At 54.8% G+C, this 16,112-nt stretch overlaps 1 protein-coding gene across 1 annotated transcript in view; it reads right to left on the bottom strand.

Moving 5' to 3' along the window:
* Positions 1–14,771, bottom strand: part of FAIM2 (Fas apoptotic inhibitory molecule 2) — a 33,537-nt gene extending 18,766 nt beyond the window's left edge. The window contains exons 1-8 of the mRNA XM_018047815.1: positions 14,617–14,771; positions 11,125–11,320; positions 7,936–8,039; positions 7,467–7,531; positions 6,980–7,033; positions 929–979; positions 596–635; positions 81–118 (exon numbers count right to left, since the gene is read on the bottom strand). Of these exons, the coding sequence (XP_017903304.1) occupies positions 81–118; positions 596–635; positions 929–979; positions 6,980–7,033; positions 7,467–7,531; positions 7,936–8,039; positions 11,125–11,320; positions 14,617–14,631 (563 nt within the window). The 5' untranslated portion in view covers positions 14,632–14,771. The remainder of the gene's footprint in view (positions 1–80; positions 119–595; positions 636–928; positions 980–6,979; positions 7,034–7,466; positions 7,532–7,935; positions 8,040–11,124; positions 11,321–14,616) is intronic.

Below are 16,112 nucleotides of genomic sequence, written 5' to 3'. Positions count from 1 at the left end.
CTCCCCAACACCTGCCTAGCCAGCGCTCCCAGGAGGGATAGTGCTTGGGGCAACTCCCCCATTCTGCCTATCGGCTTTACCTGGACAACATTCCAGTGAGGTAGGCCATGGACAGGGTCTGAAAGGAGAACAGCGTGAGGGAATGGTGGGGCCCAGACACCTTCAAGGGCCTCCCCTTGCGTGCACCCCTCAACTCTGAGTCTGCCTTGTGCATATGCGCTTACCTCCAGGATTTCATCTGGGGAAGGAGGTCCCACCGGGCCTTGAGCCAGCTGTGCCTTTGTTCTTTTGCAGCCCTTCTCTTCCCCTTTCCTACGACCATCCCCATTGTCACCCACAGCTCTAGGATTTCCCACACAAACCTCTTAAAAACACAATCATAGTGGAAAGAGAGAGTGGATGGAGTGGAGAGAGAAAGCTCATTTGGAAAGAGAGGGTGAACTGTCTTCGAAGAAAAAGTGGGGTGAAAATACCCCTGCCTCCCTCAGTGACCTCATCTTGGCTGTCCCCAACTCCTGGTCCTCGAAATTCACCCTGCCTCCCTGCTCCCTCCATCACTACAGCATCTGTCCCCAGATACCCCCGCGTCACTTACAAAGATGGTCAGGAGGATCAGGTTCCAGGGGAAATGCCTCCTGTAAGGCAAGCCGCCGAGTTCAGAGGAGAGTGGGGGTGTGGGCAGCACAGACTGGGGCTCCGCAAGCTCACCCCCGCTCCTGGGGCACATCCCCACGGGCCCCCATCTGTCCACTCACCCTCCCCCCACCTTTGAGGTGCCAAGGAAACGGGGGAAGGCAGGCCTGCTTAACAGAGCTCAGAAAATGGGGCTCTCTTAGGGGTGCACAGCACTGGTGGCAGGCAGGACTGGGGCCAGAACTTCCAAGACCCTGTTCATGTTCCCACAAGTTCCCCCCGCCACCATCTTTACCTGGGTCCAGAACAGCAGGCCAGGGTCAGGTAGGTCGCAAAGAACACAGCGCTGCGAGAGACAGACGGGGGAGTCAGCTGGTCTTTCCTGAAGCCTTTCCACTCCGTCGCCTGCTCAACCCACTCTCTGCCCACAGGACACCAAGCAGGGTGCTGCGGGGCAGGGGCAGGGATTGGTTAAGCCCACAAGCATCCTAGAACCTTGCAACGGACAGGGTGATAGTCCAGTTCCAAAAGAGAGGAAAGACGAGCCTACTTCTAGAAATCATGAGTCTTGGGTGCCATAGACTAGCTAACCACCCAATCCAAAGTGGTTTTCCTCCAGATAATATAACGTGTGTGTGTGTGTGTGTGTGTGTGTGTGTGTGTGTGTATACACAAACATGGACTTCCCAGGTGGCCTGGTGGTGAAGAATCCACCTGTCAATGCAGAAGACACAAGAGATGCAAGTTTGATCCCTGGGTCGGGGAGATCCCCTGGAATAGGGAATGGCAACTCACTCCAGTATTCTTGCCTGGAAGATTCCATGGACAGAGGAGCCTGGCAGGCTGCAGTCCAAGGAGTTGCAAAGAATCAGACATGACTGAACACACACACATGTGCGCATAGATATAGGTGTATATGTGTAGTTTCATATGTGGAGTTCATATAGTGTTCTCTATGTGCCAGCCAGAGAACTACATGCTTTATGACTATTAACTAATATAATCCTCACATCGTCTCTGTGAGGCTCACTGGGGCCAGCCAACTTGTCCAAGGTCACACAACTACCACAACAGCAGAGGCAGGGTTAGAACCCAGGCATTCTGGCCCCAGAGTCCTCGCTTATAACCACTACCCCACACTGCCTCCTTCAGGCCTTTCCCTGGACCTGTTGCTACTTGTAATGATCTTGTTTTTCCTGCCAGCACCTGGCACAGTGAGAAGCACCTATGGCATGAATTTCTGGATCAGGTGGCCATGTCCACCAGGAGACTGGCAAGAAGCTCAAGTGAAACCCAGAGACAAGGATTCAGGGTTGAGGATTTTCTGGAGAGCAGTGGAAGTGGAGGCCAGTCCAGGAGGTGGGAGATGAGGGCTGAGGACCCAAGGGTGGGGCATGCCCATGCCTACCTAGATTGGTGCCAACACCAGTGCATGGTCTCCAGTGCCCAATGTGCCCTCAGACATGGCACCTGTCATCCCTCCCCATGTCTCTCCTCAGTTCTCTCACCCATCCCCTATGGCAGCAATGCCAACCATCCTCCTCCAGCTTCAAACCTCCCAGGCTGCCTCACTCTCCTGCCTGGTCTGCCCTGATGTGTCCCAGAAAGATCTGGGATGAGGTGGGGCGCCCTGGCTCCCTGTCTGCCACCTGAAAACATCACGTCACGGATCTCTGTGCGCTTCCTCCTGTGCCTCCTCTCATTGCAGACTAATCCCCAAACCTCTGGGTCCCACACCCTCCCCTGTCCTACCATTGACCACCACTTCTTCTCCCTCACACACCTCCTCAGCTGTTCTCCATCTTTAAACAACACCTTCCATTAGCTACTGCTACTTTATCCACCCACCCTTACAGCCAAGCTTCTTGAAAAAGTTGTTGCTGTTCAAGGCATTTTCTCCATCTCATTACTCCTCAACAAACCAGCCTGAGCCCCAGCTTAATGAGAGCTATCTTTGCAAAATCACTATGACCTTGTTGAGTCCAGCTGACGCTCGTCCATCCTTGTCTTTCCTGGCTTCTCAATATCTGGTCTCTCACTTGCTGCCCTGGTTCCACAGTGACTTAGCCTTGGGTTCCCGCCTGACTCCCTCGGTCACTCCTCCACCCGCTTCAGCACCGGTCTCTTCTGTCAGGCTGTCTCCTTTCATGCTCCCCTTGGGTGGGTTCCTGCATTCCTAGGACTCCCTTTATCAGGCAGATGCTCAGGACTTGCACACCCATATTTCTGATCTAGAATCTCCTTCTCAACCTCAGACCTGAATAACCAACTGCCTACTGGGCAGACACGTTCAGAAATATGCCCAACGCAGAAGGTTAGAGTTGAACTTGTCCTCTTCCTTACTCCTTCTTGGGCACCCCCCATTGCAGCCTTGGAGGCACCCACCCAGCAGCTCCGTCAGCTGTAACGCCCAGCCTGCTACACCCAGCTAATCACTTGGACCTGTAAGTCCTCTACCTAGGCAGCTCTCAAATCTGTTCCCTTTTCTCCATTCCTGCAACCACCCTTTTAGGTTGAGCCACCTCTGTCTATCTGGTCCTTCTGCCTCCAACCCTGCCTGCCACTCTCCAAGCTACAGGCAGATTCCATCATGTGACTCTTCTGTTTAAAATTCCAAAGACCTGGCAATGTCTTCTGTGATCCACTCCCCGCCTACCTCTCCAGCCCATCCTGCACCATGTTCCACCCCTCCATCTACACTCTCATTGCCCTCCGCATCCTCACGGGGTGACCACCTCCCTCTGCCCCTGCTGGGAAGGACTGACCGGCGAGGATGCCTGTGGCCGGGGTTGGAGGGGCTTGCTCTGTGCACCGCGGGCAGAACTCAGCTGAAGCCTGCACCTCATACCCCACAGGCCTGCTCATCGGATCCGCACCCAGGCGTAGCATCTGGAACGACCTATTGTCTAATCCTCAGCCTAGCACGGGTTAGGCTATCTTTAAATATTCCTGGATGAAAAACTCAGGGAATGCAGGGGTTGAGACAAGCCCACTGGATTTCGTGAACAGGAGCCCTCTGTCTTCACCCTTCCCTGCTCTTCAGCGGCTTGCAAATGCTGCGTCACTGTTGCCACGGTGATGGAGGGGTTCTCAGTGCCATGACCAGGGCTGCTGCAAGACATCCTGCTCTGTGAGGGACCATGGCATCACCCTGCCCTTGGAGTTGTTAAGAAACACTCTGGCACTTGCTCTCTTTGGGTCCCCCTTGAGTCACTGGTCAGTCACTTCAACAATAATGATAATAATAATACCACAGTCTGTGTGTATCCTGGGTGTGGGGCCTATCTCCCTGGCCAGTCTAGAAGCTTCCTGAGGGCAGAGCTCAACCTCCTTCTCTCTCCGGTCCAGAGCTCCCCAACCCTCCAGATGAGTGGTTGGGAGGAAGGGCAGAGGGACGGGTGGCCTGGGGGCAGCTTAGGAGCCTGACCCTCACATTTCCCATCCCAGCTCTGGCCCCACTGTCATGTGACCTTGAACAAGCTGCTGAATTGCAGAGCCCCAGCTTCCTGCTTTGTCAAATAGGAATAATAGTACCAGCTCACTGGGCTGTAGCGAGAGTTGGATGGAAGCACCCAGTACAGCCTTGAGCACCAAGGCCTGGTGAAGGGTAGGGACTTGAGGATGAGAGCTGTTATTATTATGACTAGATCCTGGCCGACTGACAGCTTCCTGGAGAGACTGGGACCCACCCCGCCCCCCGGCCCAGCTCTGGGCTCACATTTGTCCTCCTCTGTCTGGCTCCCCCCACCTCTATACCACAGGCCTTACTCCCCCTACTGCAGGGAGGCATGCAGTTCCTGCTGCCGTGGCTCAGAGGAAGCAATCAGACAGTAAGGCAAGAGCCCACTGAGGGAGGTAATTGGGGCCTGGAGAAAGCGAGGGCTGGGGGTGGGGGTGCTGGGAGGCGGCCATCCAGGGAGTGGAGAACGAGTCACAGGAGTGAGAGAGAGACAGACTCGTCAGATCCAGGGCCCCAGGGCCTGAGCTGGAGCCATGGTCTATTTACAGAATGTCAACACAGAGGCACGAGGCTCAGGTGGAGGCCAGCGTCCAAACCCAGCGTCCTCTCCCAACTTACGCTGCTCTGGAACCAGTTCCTGGCTGTTGGGGAGGCTGCCGGGCACGGAGGGGATGTGTAACAGCTTTGCGGTCAGAAAGACAGGCTTCAATCCTGGCTCTGCTGCTTAGGAAGCAACATCTTCACTCTGACCTTCATTTTTTTCAATGTATAAAATGGTACTAATAACAGTATTTGCCTGGGAGGTTTATTGTTAGGGATCGAATGAGGAATATCTGCAAATCCCACGGCACAGTGCCTCATACAGAGAAAAAGACCTATTCCATTCTTATTGCTATTAAGGACTTGGTACTTGGAGGGGGTGAGACCCATTAGATGTCAGCCCTGCTAGGTGTCCGACCCAGAGGCAGACTCAAGACCAAGGTGAGGTGGGGAGGGGGCTGGAAGGACAGAGCCACAGGCTGGCTTTTTGTAGGACAGCACAGCATCTCGGTGATGAATTCATCAGCACCATTAAGGCTTTGCCATCCTCCACGGAAAGCTCAGGGCCCAGGCCCGGTTCCGACTTATCTCCACCCCCATCCATCCCTGAGCCCAGCACGGCATCTCTGTTTTCTGCCTAGAGATGCTGAGGAGGAAGGAGGATGCTAAGTCTCGGCATTCGGAGGTCAGAGTCTCACACCCGCCCTCCGTGGGTCGACTCTGCCTCCACTTCCTGAGCTGCTTATTCTTGGATTGTTCCCCTGCTCCATCTGCTCAGGGCACAGAGTCCTGAAGACTCCCCCACAGAAGGCCTGACGAGGGGCCTGGCAACTCCACTCTCGAGGTCTCGGGGCTCAGAGGCTGCCAGGAGGTGCTGACGTGCTGGGAGTCATGCCAACCCGCCATGTGGTCTGATTGGGGTGGCAGTCCCTGGGGCCTCATTAGCTTTACCCTCATTAGTGTGCCCAGATCCCCTAGATGCTTGCCTCCCTGCCTGGTCTGCAGACAGGCCCTCTGTCCTGCACCCTAAGAAAGGCTTTGGGTGTGAACGTCTCCTCCCCTGGGACCCCCAGCTTGGGGCTCTTAAAGAGCCCCAGAGGCCAAGATGTCTCCTTCCTGTCAGTCTCTGGGCTGGCTTATGTTATCTCAAGGCCCACTGTGGGACTGCTCTGGGCTTGGGTGATCCAAGAAGCTCTGGGCTGAGCCTACATTTTCCACCAGATTCCTTTTCAATAACAGGCCTGGGACAGCTGTTGTGCACAAGCTCCTTGGGTGGACACTGGGGGCCTCCATCCCAGAAGGCCCACTGCTCTGTGGGGTGTCCTAGATTCCGCTCCACGGAACCTTGCAGTACTCTGCCAGCCTGGTCCCTAACTCAACAGATGTACCCCCATGCACTCCCACTCCAGCTCCCACACACGCTTTTGCTTAAGCCACTCCGGTCCCCAGTCCGCGTGGCCCCTCCTCTGAGGCACGCGGCCCCTGACGGGGACTGAGGGCTGCCCCTCCTCTTTCACAGGCCGCCTGGCCCTGCAGAGGCCGCCTTCCCAGCAGCCCCAATTCCGGCCTGGGCTCGCAATGGGTGCCGAAGGAGACTTTGCTGACAGTGGTTCTGCTCTGAGCCCATGGCGGTCCGGCCTGGTGTTATCCAGAACAATTTCTTAATTGCCCACCTGGGAGAGTCACAATAGCCTCTCAAGTTACTTGCCGTGTTCCTTGCAGAGTTTAGGATAGGCGGGAGCTGACTGCTCGAGGCGAAGGGAGTCTGCCAAGCAGAGGGATTAAGAGTGCAAGCCTCAACTTGAATCCTGGGTTTGAACCCCAGCTCCACCACTGTCTGCCTGTGTGACCTTGGGCAAACTCAACCTCTCCGAGACTGAGTTTTCTGAGGTAATTATACCCAGTAGACCTGAGTGAATGCAATACTGTGTATCAAGCACAGTGAACAATGCCCAGCCCTTATTAGGCACTTTATAAGTGGCAGCTATTATGATTAATAATTCGTAAGCACTAATAACAACTATGTTAATAAGAGTAGCAACAGTATTATTAGTGTAGGCCAAGGTGTCCCAGCCCCTCTCTGCTCAGGGCCAAAGTCTGGGTCTCTCCAGCTATGACCCCAGCTCCACCCTTCCCACCTTATGCAGGCTCCAGAACCAACACCCCTTCTCTCCCCTCCCTCTCAGACCTAAACACCTCAGAAGGGCCCTTCTGGCCATGCTCCTGTGAGGACAGTCCCCATGGTGTGGGGAGAGGCCATGGGCTGGGACTTGTCAGTAGAGACCTTCCACCCTGGGCCGCCATGGGTGCTTCCAGTGAGGGGGGTGGGTGGCGTGGAATACTCACTAGGATGCCCAGTACCAGCCTGGGTTGGCCTGGACATAGTCCTTAACGGGGTCACTGCAGAGAAGGGAGGAAGAGAGAATCCGAATTGACCCTCTGTCTCCATTTCTGGTTCTACATCTGTACCTGCCCCCCGCCCCCAGTTCACAGGACTGGAGAGGAAGAAAGGAGACTGCACCCCAGGTGGGGCAGGGGACCCCAGCTACAGTCTTGGGCTGAGACGTGGACATGCCTGGATGTAGGGCTGGTGTGTCTGAGAGGAACGGCTGCTTCACAGACACTTGCTGGCCCAGAAGCATGGGGCCATCCCCCCTGGATGGAGGACCCCTCCACATGCCCAGGATAAGGTTCTTCCCAGCACAAGGGGGGCCACTACCCTGAACAAATATCCCCAGGCCAACATTTCCAGACTTGTCTGATGCTGGATGCCCCCAACCCCAGGCCCGGCCCCACCGCTCCGGGAGCATGCTGGTCCACATGGTCAACTCACCAGAAGGTAAAGAGAGCCACGACACCCAAGGTCACCAGCAGCTGAATCAGCAGAATGGTATAGACCTGGGGACAGGAAGGGGATCCTCTCAGCTTAGGAGAAGGCCGGGGGCTCAGGCCCCCAGCCAAGATCAGGAGGGCCCAGCTTCCTGGTGACTCGATCTACCCTCCAGACCCGCATCCCAACCCCTCCACCCTCCATTTTCAGAGTCACTGGGAGGAATCCAGGCCAAGAAGAAAAGAGAGCAATGACACTCCACAGCTTACACCCATGAGATCTGGAGAGAAGAGAGCAGGTGTTCAGGCATAGCAGGGGGTGGTGGATGCCCCCACTTAGAGGAGGTACTATCAGCTGGGATCACAGCGATGGGGAGAAGGGTGGCCTCTGGGCAGAGGGTTGGGCTAGTGGTTTCTCAAAAGGATTTTCCCGCCCACCCTCCCAGTCTGGGAGAGTTGGGGGAGGCAGTTACCTTTCTGATGAAGACTCGGCGAACCTTCTGGTCGTCCCAACTGAAGGTGGTGAAGAACTCATGGTCTCCAGTGGGGAAGCCACTCTCATAGCTGGAGCTGCTGTCTGGGTGGCAGGGGGAGGGCCATGAGTGCCCCCCACACACACGTGAACACCACCCCCGATGGCCACCCGCTCAGAGCATTTGTCAGACTGGCTCCCGGGACCAGGCGAAGCCTCTCTCTCCAGCCCCATTCTCAAACCTCCAGCCCCACCACATCTCTTCCCACAAAGGTCCCAGACCTCTCCCAGGGTGCCTCTCACCTGTCCTATTCTGAGTCCTGAGAAAGGACTGTCTCCTCCCATTTTTCCAGCTCCCACCCCCAGCTGGGGCTCCCTGGGGGCCACGCTCTTTCATAGAAATGTGGCCTTTCCCTCTTGTGCCCCCCCATCCCTCTCCCTGGACACTCTAGCTCCCTCTGGGCTGAGAATCAGAGAGGGGACAGCCACTCCCCCAGGGCCACTTCACACATCCCCAGGGTCATTGGTCCAACCCCAGGTTGCTCTGAGGCCCTTGGGGTGGGAAGTGGAGACTCCTGGGGAGATCAGACCTGCTGGTGCTCTAGCTGGGAACCAGGGAAAGGCAGTGACTGGAGGGGAAATAAAGTCAGGTGAAGTTTGGGAGCCTGGTCCTAGAACTTAGACTTTCAGAAAAGCATGGGCTCCACAGGAAAACATGTGGATCGGTCCTCAAGACTGGCTAGCTGCGGGCCCTTAAGGGAGTCACCAGCCTTCTCTGAGTCTCTTCTATGACAGAGGTCGGTGATACCCACCCACTGGGGATGAAACAAAATAAAAGTGAAAACTTTGTGCCTGATGCTGACCACACCAACCTCTTAATTCTGCATCTGAATCATTCCTAAGGCCTTAAATATGTCCACTCTATTCTCCCCCACTATCCCTACCAGCTCTCCCTGACTTTTCCCTCCACCACAATAGCCTCTGTCTTGGTCTTTCAAAGCTGATGTTGGCACTGCCCTTGCTTCAAGTTCTTTGACGGCTCCCCATTGCCTTTTGGGCTTCCCCAGTGGCTCAGATGGTAAAGAATTTGCCTGAAGTCCATGCAACTGGGGTTCCAACCCTGGGTTGGAAAGATCCCCTGTAAAAGGGAATGGCTACCCACTCCAGTATTTTGGCCTGAAGAATTACATGGACAGAGGAGCCTGGTGGGCTACAGTCCACGGGGTCACAGAGAGTCAGACAGGACTTAGTGACTAACACACTGCCTTTTACTCAAGTCCGAGTTCCCTAATAAAGCCTCCTCAGCCTCCCATGAGCCCTCCAGCTCCAGTGCACACTGCTCCCTGCTACTCTTCTCCAGCGTGACTATATTTTTTTCAGTGATATGTTCTCATGCCTCTGAGCCTCTGCATATTCTTTCTTTCAACCTCAGACACTCATTTTCCCACCTCTTCACCAAGCTAACACATGCCATCCTTCAGGACTCCATGTGGATACCCCTTCCTCCAGGAAGTCCTCCCTGCCTGTCGGGCAGGTGAATGGCTGAGGCCTCCATCACCACACCTGTTTCCCTGTGTGGTGGTTGTTCATTTATTGTCTACACAATCACTTCTCTGAATGTAAGTCTTAAAAATCGGTGTATCCCTAGAAACCAGCTCAGTGCCAGACACAGTGCCTGGTGCAGGCTTAGGAAATGTTTGTCATCTGCCGACTGAAATGAGCTGCTTTCCTCTGCCCTGACAGTTCTGTGAAAACATTCCTTACGGCAGCCATTCCTGGCAACCAGGACACAGGAAATGAGGAAGTGGGGAGGGAGGTGGACCAACTGCCAGCCTGGGGCTTGAAGACCCTAAACCTCTCATCCTTCACTACTCTGTGTACTGTCTACATTGCCTGCCAAAGCCCAAATGGCCAGGCCACAGAAAGGGAGGAAAGGAGAGAAAAAGCAGTCCTGTGGGTGTCAGGGGCAGTAGGAAGGGCTCCCATGAACACCAGACCTTCGTAGGCCCTCCAGTAGGTCACGGTGGGGTGGGTCTTCTTGGCCCGAGGAGCTTTGTGGTGGGAGGTGCGAACCATGGTGGCCACTCCTTGTGAGTAAAGACTCTGTCTGAGGCATTGTTCTTGGGGCCGCTTCTAGAATTCTGTTGGGGTTGGGGGTGGGGACTCAGTAAGGTGGGGGAGGGGATCGAGGGGCTGTTGCGGGAGGTTGAAGGGGCTGAGGAAGACTTCATTACAGCTCATGGGGGGTTGTATGTTCCCAGCCCTGAGGCAAAGTTTCCCCAGGCTGCTCAGCCTAATAGAGGGGTCCCTACCAGCCATGATTCTTAGTCTGCAAAGAGCTAGCTAGCATCAGCCTGCCTGGGTCTGCTTAGGAACTGTACCTGACTGTGAGAGATGCTAAGGCTGGTGTGGGTTAGTTGCTCCATCGTGTCTGACTCTTTGCAACCCCATGGACTGTAGCCCACCAGGCTCTTCTGTCCATGGGATTCTCCAGGCAAGAATACTGGAGTGGGTTGCTATGCCCTCCTTCCAGGGGATCTTCCAGACCCAGGGATCGAACCTGGGTCTCCTGCATTGCAGGTGGGTTCTCTACCATCTGACCCACCAGGGAATCCCACTACGGCTGATATTTGCTTCCAGTTAAGGCCTGGGGGAGGAAAACAGTCAAGGAGAGTGATGGATGAAGGGGATCCTCAGGCCGGGGCCCCCAACAACCCTGGGGCCTCCATGCACACAGGTTTCAGATCAGCCAGCATGTAAGCAGACTGCATCCCATTCACAGGGAGCCAGTCCCAGCTGAGGCCACGGTCAGCTGTGGTCTTGCACTGTTCCTTCCTGGGTCCGCTCTAACCTTGCCCACTCCTACTCTGCATCCCTTCCTTCTAGATCAACTCCTGGTTTTTCTCCCCCATCTGCTCCCTCTTCTTGTCCTAGCTCAATAACTTGGAAAAAACCCCTCTTCCCTACTGAAAAGAACTCGGACTGCAGAAACTGTATCTCTCTTTTCTCATGGAGTTCTCCTTGACCTATCCTTAGAACAGTCCTCCAAATCCCAAACCTTTGACATCACAGCCTCATCTGACAACCACACAGTGCATCTATTTCTGGGCAACTTCTTCCTACACAAGTTTTTTCATACGGGCCCACCACTTCCCCTGAGGCTCCTGCCTCCAGGAACTGAGAGACTTACTAGGGTCCACATAGGCCCAGCTGGGGTGGAGAGGCATAGCCGAGGGGGCTGGGGGGAAGGCTCCTGCCTTGAGCCCCTCCCCAGAGGTGGCCTCCTCATAGGAGGGCGGGGCCGAGGGCACTGCCGGAGTCTCCTTCTTCTCACCATTCGCCTGCTGCTGCCCCTCTGTCCCGGGGGCCTTGTTAGCCACGGAGAGCTGTGGAGGAGAGGCAGAGGAAGACAGTCACTGGGGACAGGGCGCCACCCAAGTCCTCCACACCAGCCCCTCCACTTCTGGGATTCCCCCAGGTATTACTTCCCCTTACTAGAGTGACAGGGGTGCAGACAAGAGTTTCCCTATTTTACATGAGGTATATATACAATGGAATATTATTCAGCCTTAAAAAAGAAGGAATTCCTGTCATTTGCAACAGCATGAATGAACCAGGAGGACATTATGCTAAGTGAAATAAGCCAGACCCAGAAAGAAAAAACTGGAGGATCTCACTTATACATGGAATCTAAAATTGTCAAACTCACAGGAGCACAGAGTAGAATGGTGGCTGCCAGGGTCAGGGGGTGGTGGGGGGAGTGGGGAGATACTGGTCAAAGGGTACAAAGGTTCAGTTATGCACGATGAATAAGTTGTGGAAATCTACTGCACAGCACGGTGGCTAGAGTTAACAATACTGTATTGTGTCCTTGAAATCTGCTGAAAGGGTAGATCATAAGTGTTCTTGCCACCAAAAAACAAAGAGAAAGTAACTCTGTGAAGTGATGGATGTGTTAAGTGGCTTGATTGGGGTGATCATTTTGCAAGTTACATGTACATCAAAATATCATACACCTTAGATACAATTTGTTTTTTCGTTTTTGGCTGTGCCATGCAGCATGTGGGATCTTAGTTCTCCTACCAGGGATCGAACCTACACTCCCTTAATGGAAGCGTGGAGTCTTAACCATTGGACCACCAGGGAAGTCCCTATATACAATTTCTATTAGTCAATTCTACCCCCAATAAAGCTGGAAAAAAGAATCTTATTTTATGGATGGGAGAACTGAGCTCTAGGAGGCTCGGAGCTGGCCAGAGGCATACACACTGGAACAGGGTTAAGAATTGAGGAAGCTGGAAATTCTTAGGAGAGCCCACCATTGGGGGTCACTGTCCCTGGGGCAGTGCCCAGCTCTATACAATTTCACCTTCTTCCTGGGGTCCAGAGAAGGGCCTCGCACAGAGTAGGCGCTTAAAAAATATTACTCAATGAAAGGTTCTCTCACTCAATCTCGCTGTTACCTTGCTAACTATATTTTGACCCCTGTTTTTAAATGAGGGAACTGAGGCTCAGAGAGGAAGAATGACTCAAAGCCCGCCATGGCCCACTGGGCTGCAGAGTCCAGACACCATCCACTGGGACTGGCCTCCTTCTCCTGGGCTGGAGACGACCAAGGAGGGCAGGGATTTGGAAATCAAGGAAACAGAAAGAGGAGATGAGAGGGGGAAAGGAGGAAGAGGAATACGGACTGCAGGGGAGTGAAGGGGCAAGAAGCCCTTCGCTGAGTCCATTTTGGAAATCTCATGGCCTTCCCTAGTGGCTCAGTTGGTAAAGAATCTGCCTGAAATGCAGAAGACCCAGGTTCAATCCCTGGGTCGGCAAGGTCCACTGGAGGAGGGAATGGCAACCCACTCCAGTATTCTTGCCTGGAGAATTCCAAGGACAGAGGAGCTGGCAGGCTACAGTCCATGGGGTCGCAAAGAATCGGACACGACTGAGTGACTCTTTCTTATTGGAAATCTCAGCCTCTCTCCCTTAAACCAGAACAGAATCAGACTGTTACTAATGGAAGGGAAAGCGCCTTGTTCAGCCCCTTCCATCATCTTACAGACAAGGAAACTGACGCCCAGTGGGAAATGTCCCATGGCAGGATGACAAGCCCCCACAATGTACAAGTTCAGCTTCGGTGAGAGGACATGGGCTTTGAGGGCCCGAATGAGGCCACCAGGGAAGAGATGACTTGGGAGGCAGGGGTGGTATGAAAAAGGAAACCACACCAGGATATTCTGCTTCCGTCCAGCCCTGAGGACTACTGAACTGGAGGGGCCTTTTCCATCATCAGAAAGCCTGGGAGCAAGCTGGGGGGTGGGGGGGGCGGAGGAGGCCGGGGCAATACATTCACCCCAGGACAGGAAGCAGCGTCAGCAAAGTGACTGATGGAGGCAGGGGTGGGAAGTGGAGGGAGAGAATCCGCAGAGGTGGCAGCGCTTCATTTTCCCCATGGTGAACCCCGACCCCCTCGATCCTCAAGGAAGGGCCTCAGAACCCAGGCCTGTGGGAATGGGCCCTGGCTCATCTGCTTCCCTCCTACTCGCCAATCCCCTTCATCACCCAGATCGGAAGGGTCATGCCCAGGAAAATCCACTTCAGCCCACCAGAACCAAGGTCCTCTGAGCCCAGACCCAGGGCTCGCACCTGGGAAAGAATTATCACCTCTGACTTCAGCCCTGTCCACACTTGGCAGTGCTGGATATGGAGAGGGCAGGAACCACCCTGCTGACCAGACCCCCAGAGCCTTCTTGGGCCTGCCCTCTCCATATCCAGCACTCCCAAGTGAAGCCTGCCCAAATGGCAGGAGATGGTATCACCCAATGACATCATTTTTTGGCCTGATGAGCTTGCAAACAAGGAAAAGAGGGTCTAAGAGCCCAGGAAAGATGCCATTGGCTCTGAGGAAAAAAAAGTGGGAGCAGAAGGGAAGCCCTTCTTCTGTTTTCTCTACCCAATCCTTAGCACCACCCTAGAGGACCCTCTTCCTTTGCCCAAGGCCCTGGTGGTTGTATAATTCCACAGGCTGTCATTGTTACATAACCCTACTAGGCCAGCCAAATCTCTGCCCCAGTCCCCCTCCTCTACATTTCAGGCCTAAAACAGGAACAAAAAGAGAAGACGTTTTATCCGGTCCCATTCAGTCCCATGCCTGGCCAAAACCAAAACAAAAATTAGAACATCCTGAAGCAGGGTTGCCATAGTAACTCCTCAGCCACAGGGGCTGTATCCAGAAATGGAAAGATGACAGGGAGTTGGAGGGGGGGGTTTCTGTGGAGGGTGTAAAAGATGAGTATAACATGGTTGGGGTTGGGATTGGACAAAAGAGGGGGGTGCCACATAAAGACTGCCTCTCAGGGCTCATCCTGGGGACACACACACACACACACACACACACGACTCCTAAGCTGACTCCTTAAGAAGACCTGGGCATCTGTGAAGGGTCCTGTGATGCCAAAGCATGGGTGGAATGTAGATGGAGGAGAGGAGAGCCTGGTGGGCAGGAAGAGGCCACAGCCCATTCCTTGAAACGGGCCTTTGGGTCCTCTGACTTCAGCAAGGACCGCCCAGGACCTTCGCACAAGAGCCAAGCACAAGGTGCTTGCAGTGGTCCAGAGGGCTTGCTTAGGATGACGGGGAGATGGGGGAACCTGAGGATGGAGGATGGTGCGGGCGGGGGAGATGCCGGTACCTTTCCCTGTGTCATGGTGCCGTCTCTCGGGGAAGGGGTCCCTGAGGCAGAGGCGGCCGCTCGGGTCACCGCAGCCTGCCTGCGTCTCTTCCTTTCTCCGCGTGGGTTCTAGCAACATCCACTGCAGTCGGGCCAGGCGGACCGGAGCGTACCATCCAGGCACGGGGGGTGGGGGGAAGAGGGGGCGGGCCAGGAGGCTGCCGCGGAGGCCTCTGCGGAGCTGCAGGCGGCGGAGGCGGCGGCGGAGGCGGGGGGAGCACCGCCCCCTCCTCCCGCCCCCTCCACGCTGGTACCCTCACCCCCGGGGACCAGGGAGCCCAGCCCTGCGGCACTGCCCGAGTGGATGTGTCCGCGCGGGCGGGAGGAGGCTCGGGGGCTCCGTGACACCCGACCAGCTGATGCTGCCTGCCTGTAACTGCAGCTGGGTGACAGGGCCTTATCTCTGCACCATCTCTGCCGCTGACGGGCTCCATCGTACCTATGACTTTCCCCCCTCCCTCTTTGGATGCCGCCCTGGTTTCTATCTCCATCTCCACCCCCACTCTCATCGTCTCTGTTTCGTCATTCAAGCTGGAGTGGGAAAAGTCTCCGATGTCTTCTCTACCCTACTGTCCCCCTGGGCCCTAAGTCCCTGTCGGCCTTTAGGCAAACCATGTGTGGGCCTCTCTCCTTGCCTCCCTTTTCTCTCCTTTGAAATGGGAGCAAGAGGCCCCTCCCGACCTTGTCACAGAGACCTTATCACAGAGAAATGGGCAAGTAGTAGGATGGGAGGATGCAGCTTCTGTTTTTCTCGACCCTGCTGGGACATTTTACCAGATCTTTCTGGAGAGGCCTCTAGTTCTGTCTCAAAACCTTTCCACCCCCCTACATTGTCCCCTTTTGCCTTCAGTCTCAGCCTCCACTGCCCCTGTTACCCATCTCCTCCCCCTTCCAGAGCTGGTCCCACTCCACTCCCCAGTCTTGTCCTTGGGACTCAGCCATCACTGGGCCCTGTTTTCTGCAGTTGCTGCAGTGTTGGTCTGGGATTTGCAACCTCAAGAGCTGGGCTCGAGTCCCAGTGTAGTCACCCACTGGCTGCTTGACTTTGACAAAGCTTTAACCTCTCTGAGTTGCAGCATCTCCTGTGGGAAGGAGGCTGACAGTGGAGCTCTGTCCATCCTGGATGTACTATGAGACACAGGGGTTATGGTGGTAGAAGTATACTGAAGACCACAAAGGGCTGTGAATTTTTGAGTTATTAATTATTTGAAGAATCTCCTTTGAGAGTGTCTTGAACTGCCCCAGGGTGAGGGCTCAGAGATCCGCCTAAAGAAGGATATGAACCTTGAAGGATGGGAGGAGAAACCAAGATTTGGTGCAGGTGGGGGTAGCCCCCTGCCTTCTGCTTCCTTGTTGTCTCCGAGCCTGACCCACCTAGTGACTAGAGAGAAAGCAGGGCCCTGGATGCTGCTGCTGCTGCTGCTAAGTCGCTTCAGTCGTGTGGGACTCTGTGCAAC

This window comes from Capra hircus, chromosome 5 (assembly GCF_001704415.2).
Source record: "Capra hircus breed San Clemente chromosome 5, ASM170441v1, whole genome shotgun sequence".
Lineage (NCBI taxonomy): Eukaryota > Metazoa > Chordata > Mammalia > Artiodactyla > Bovidae > Capra > Capra hircus.
The sequence above is the reverse complement of the archived record's forward strand: the minus strand, read 5'-3'. Positions and strand labels throughout refer to the sequence as shown.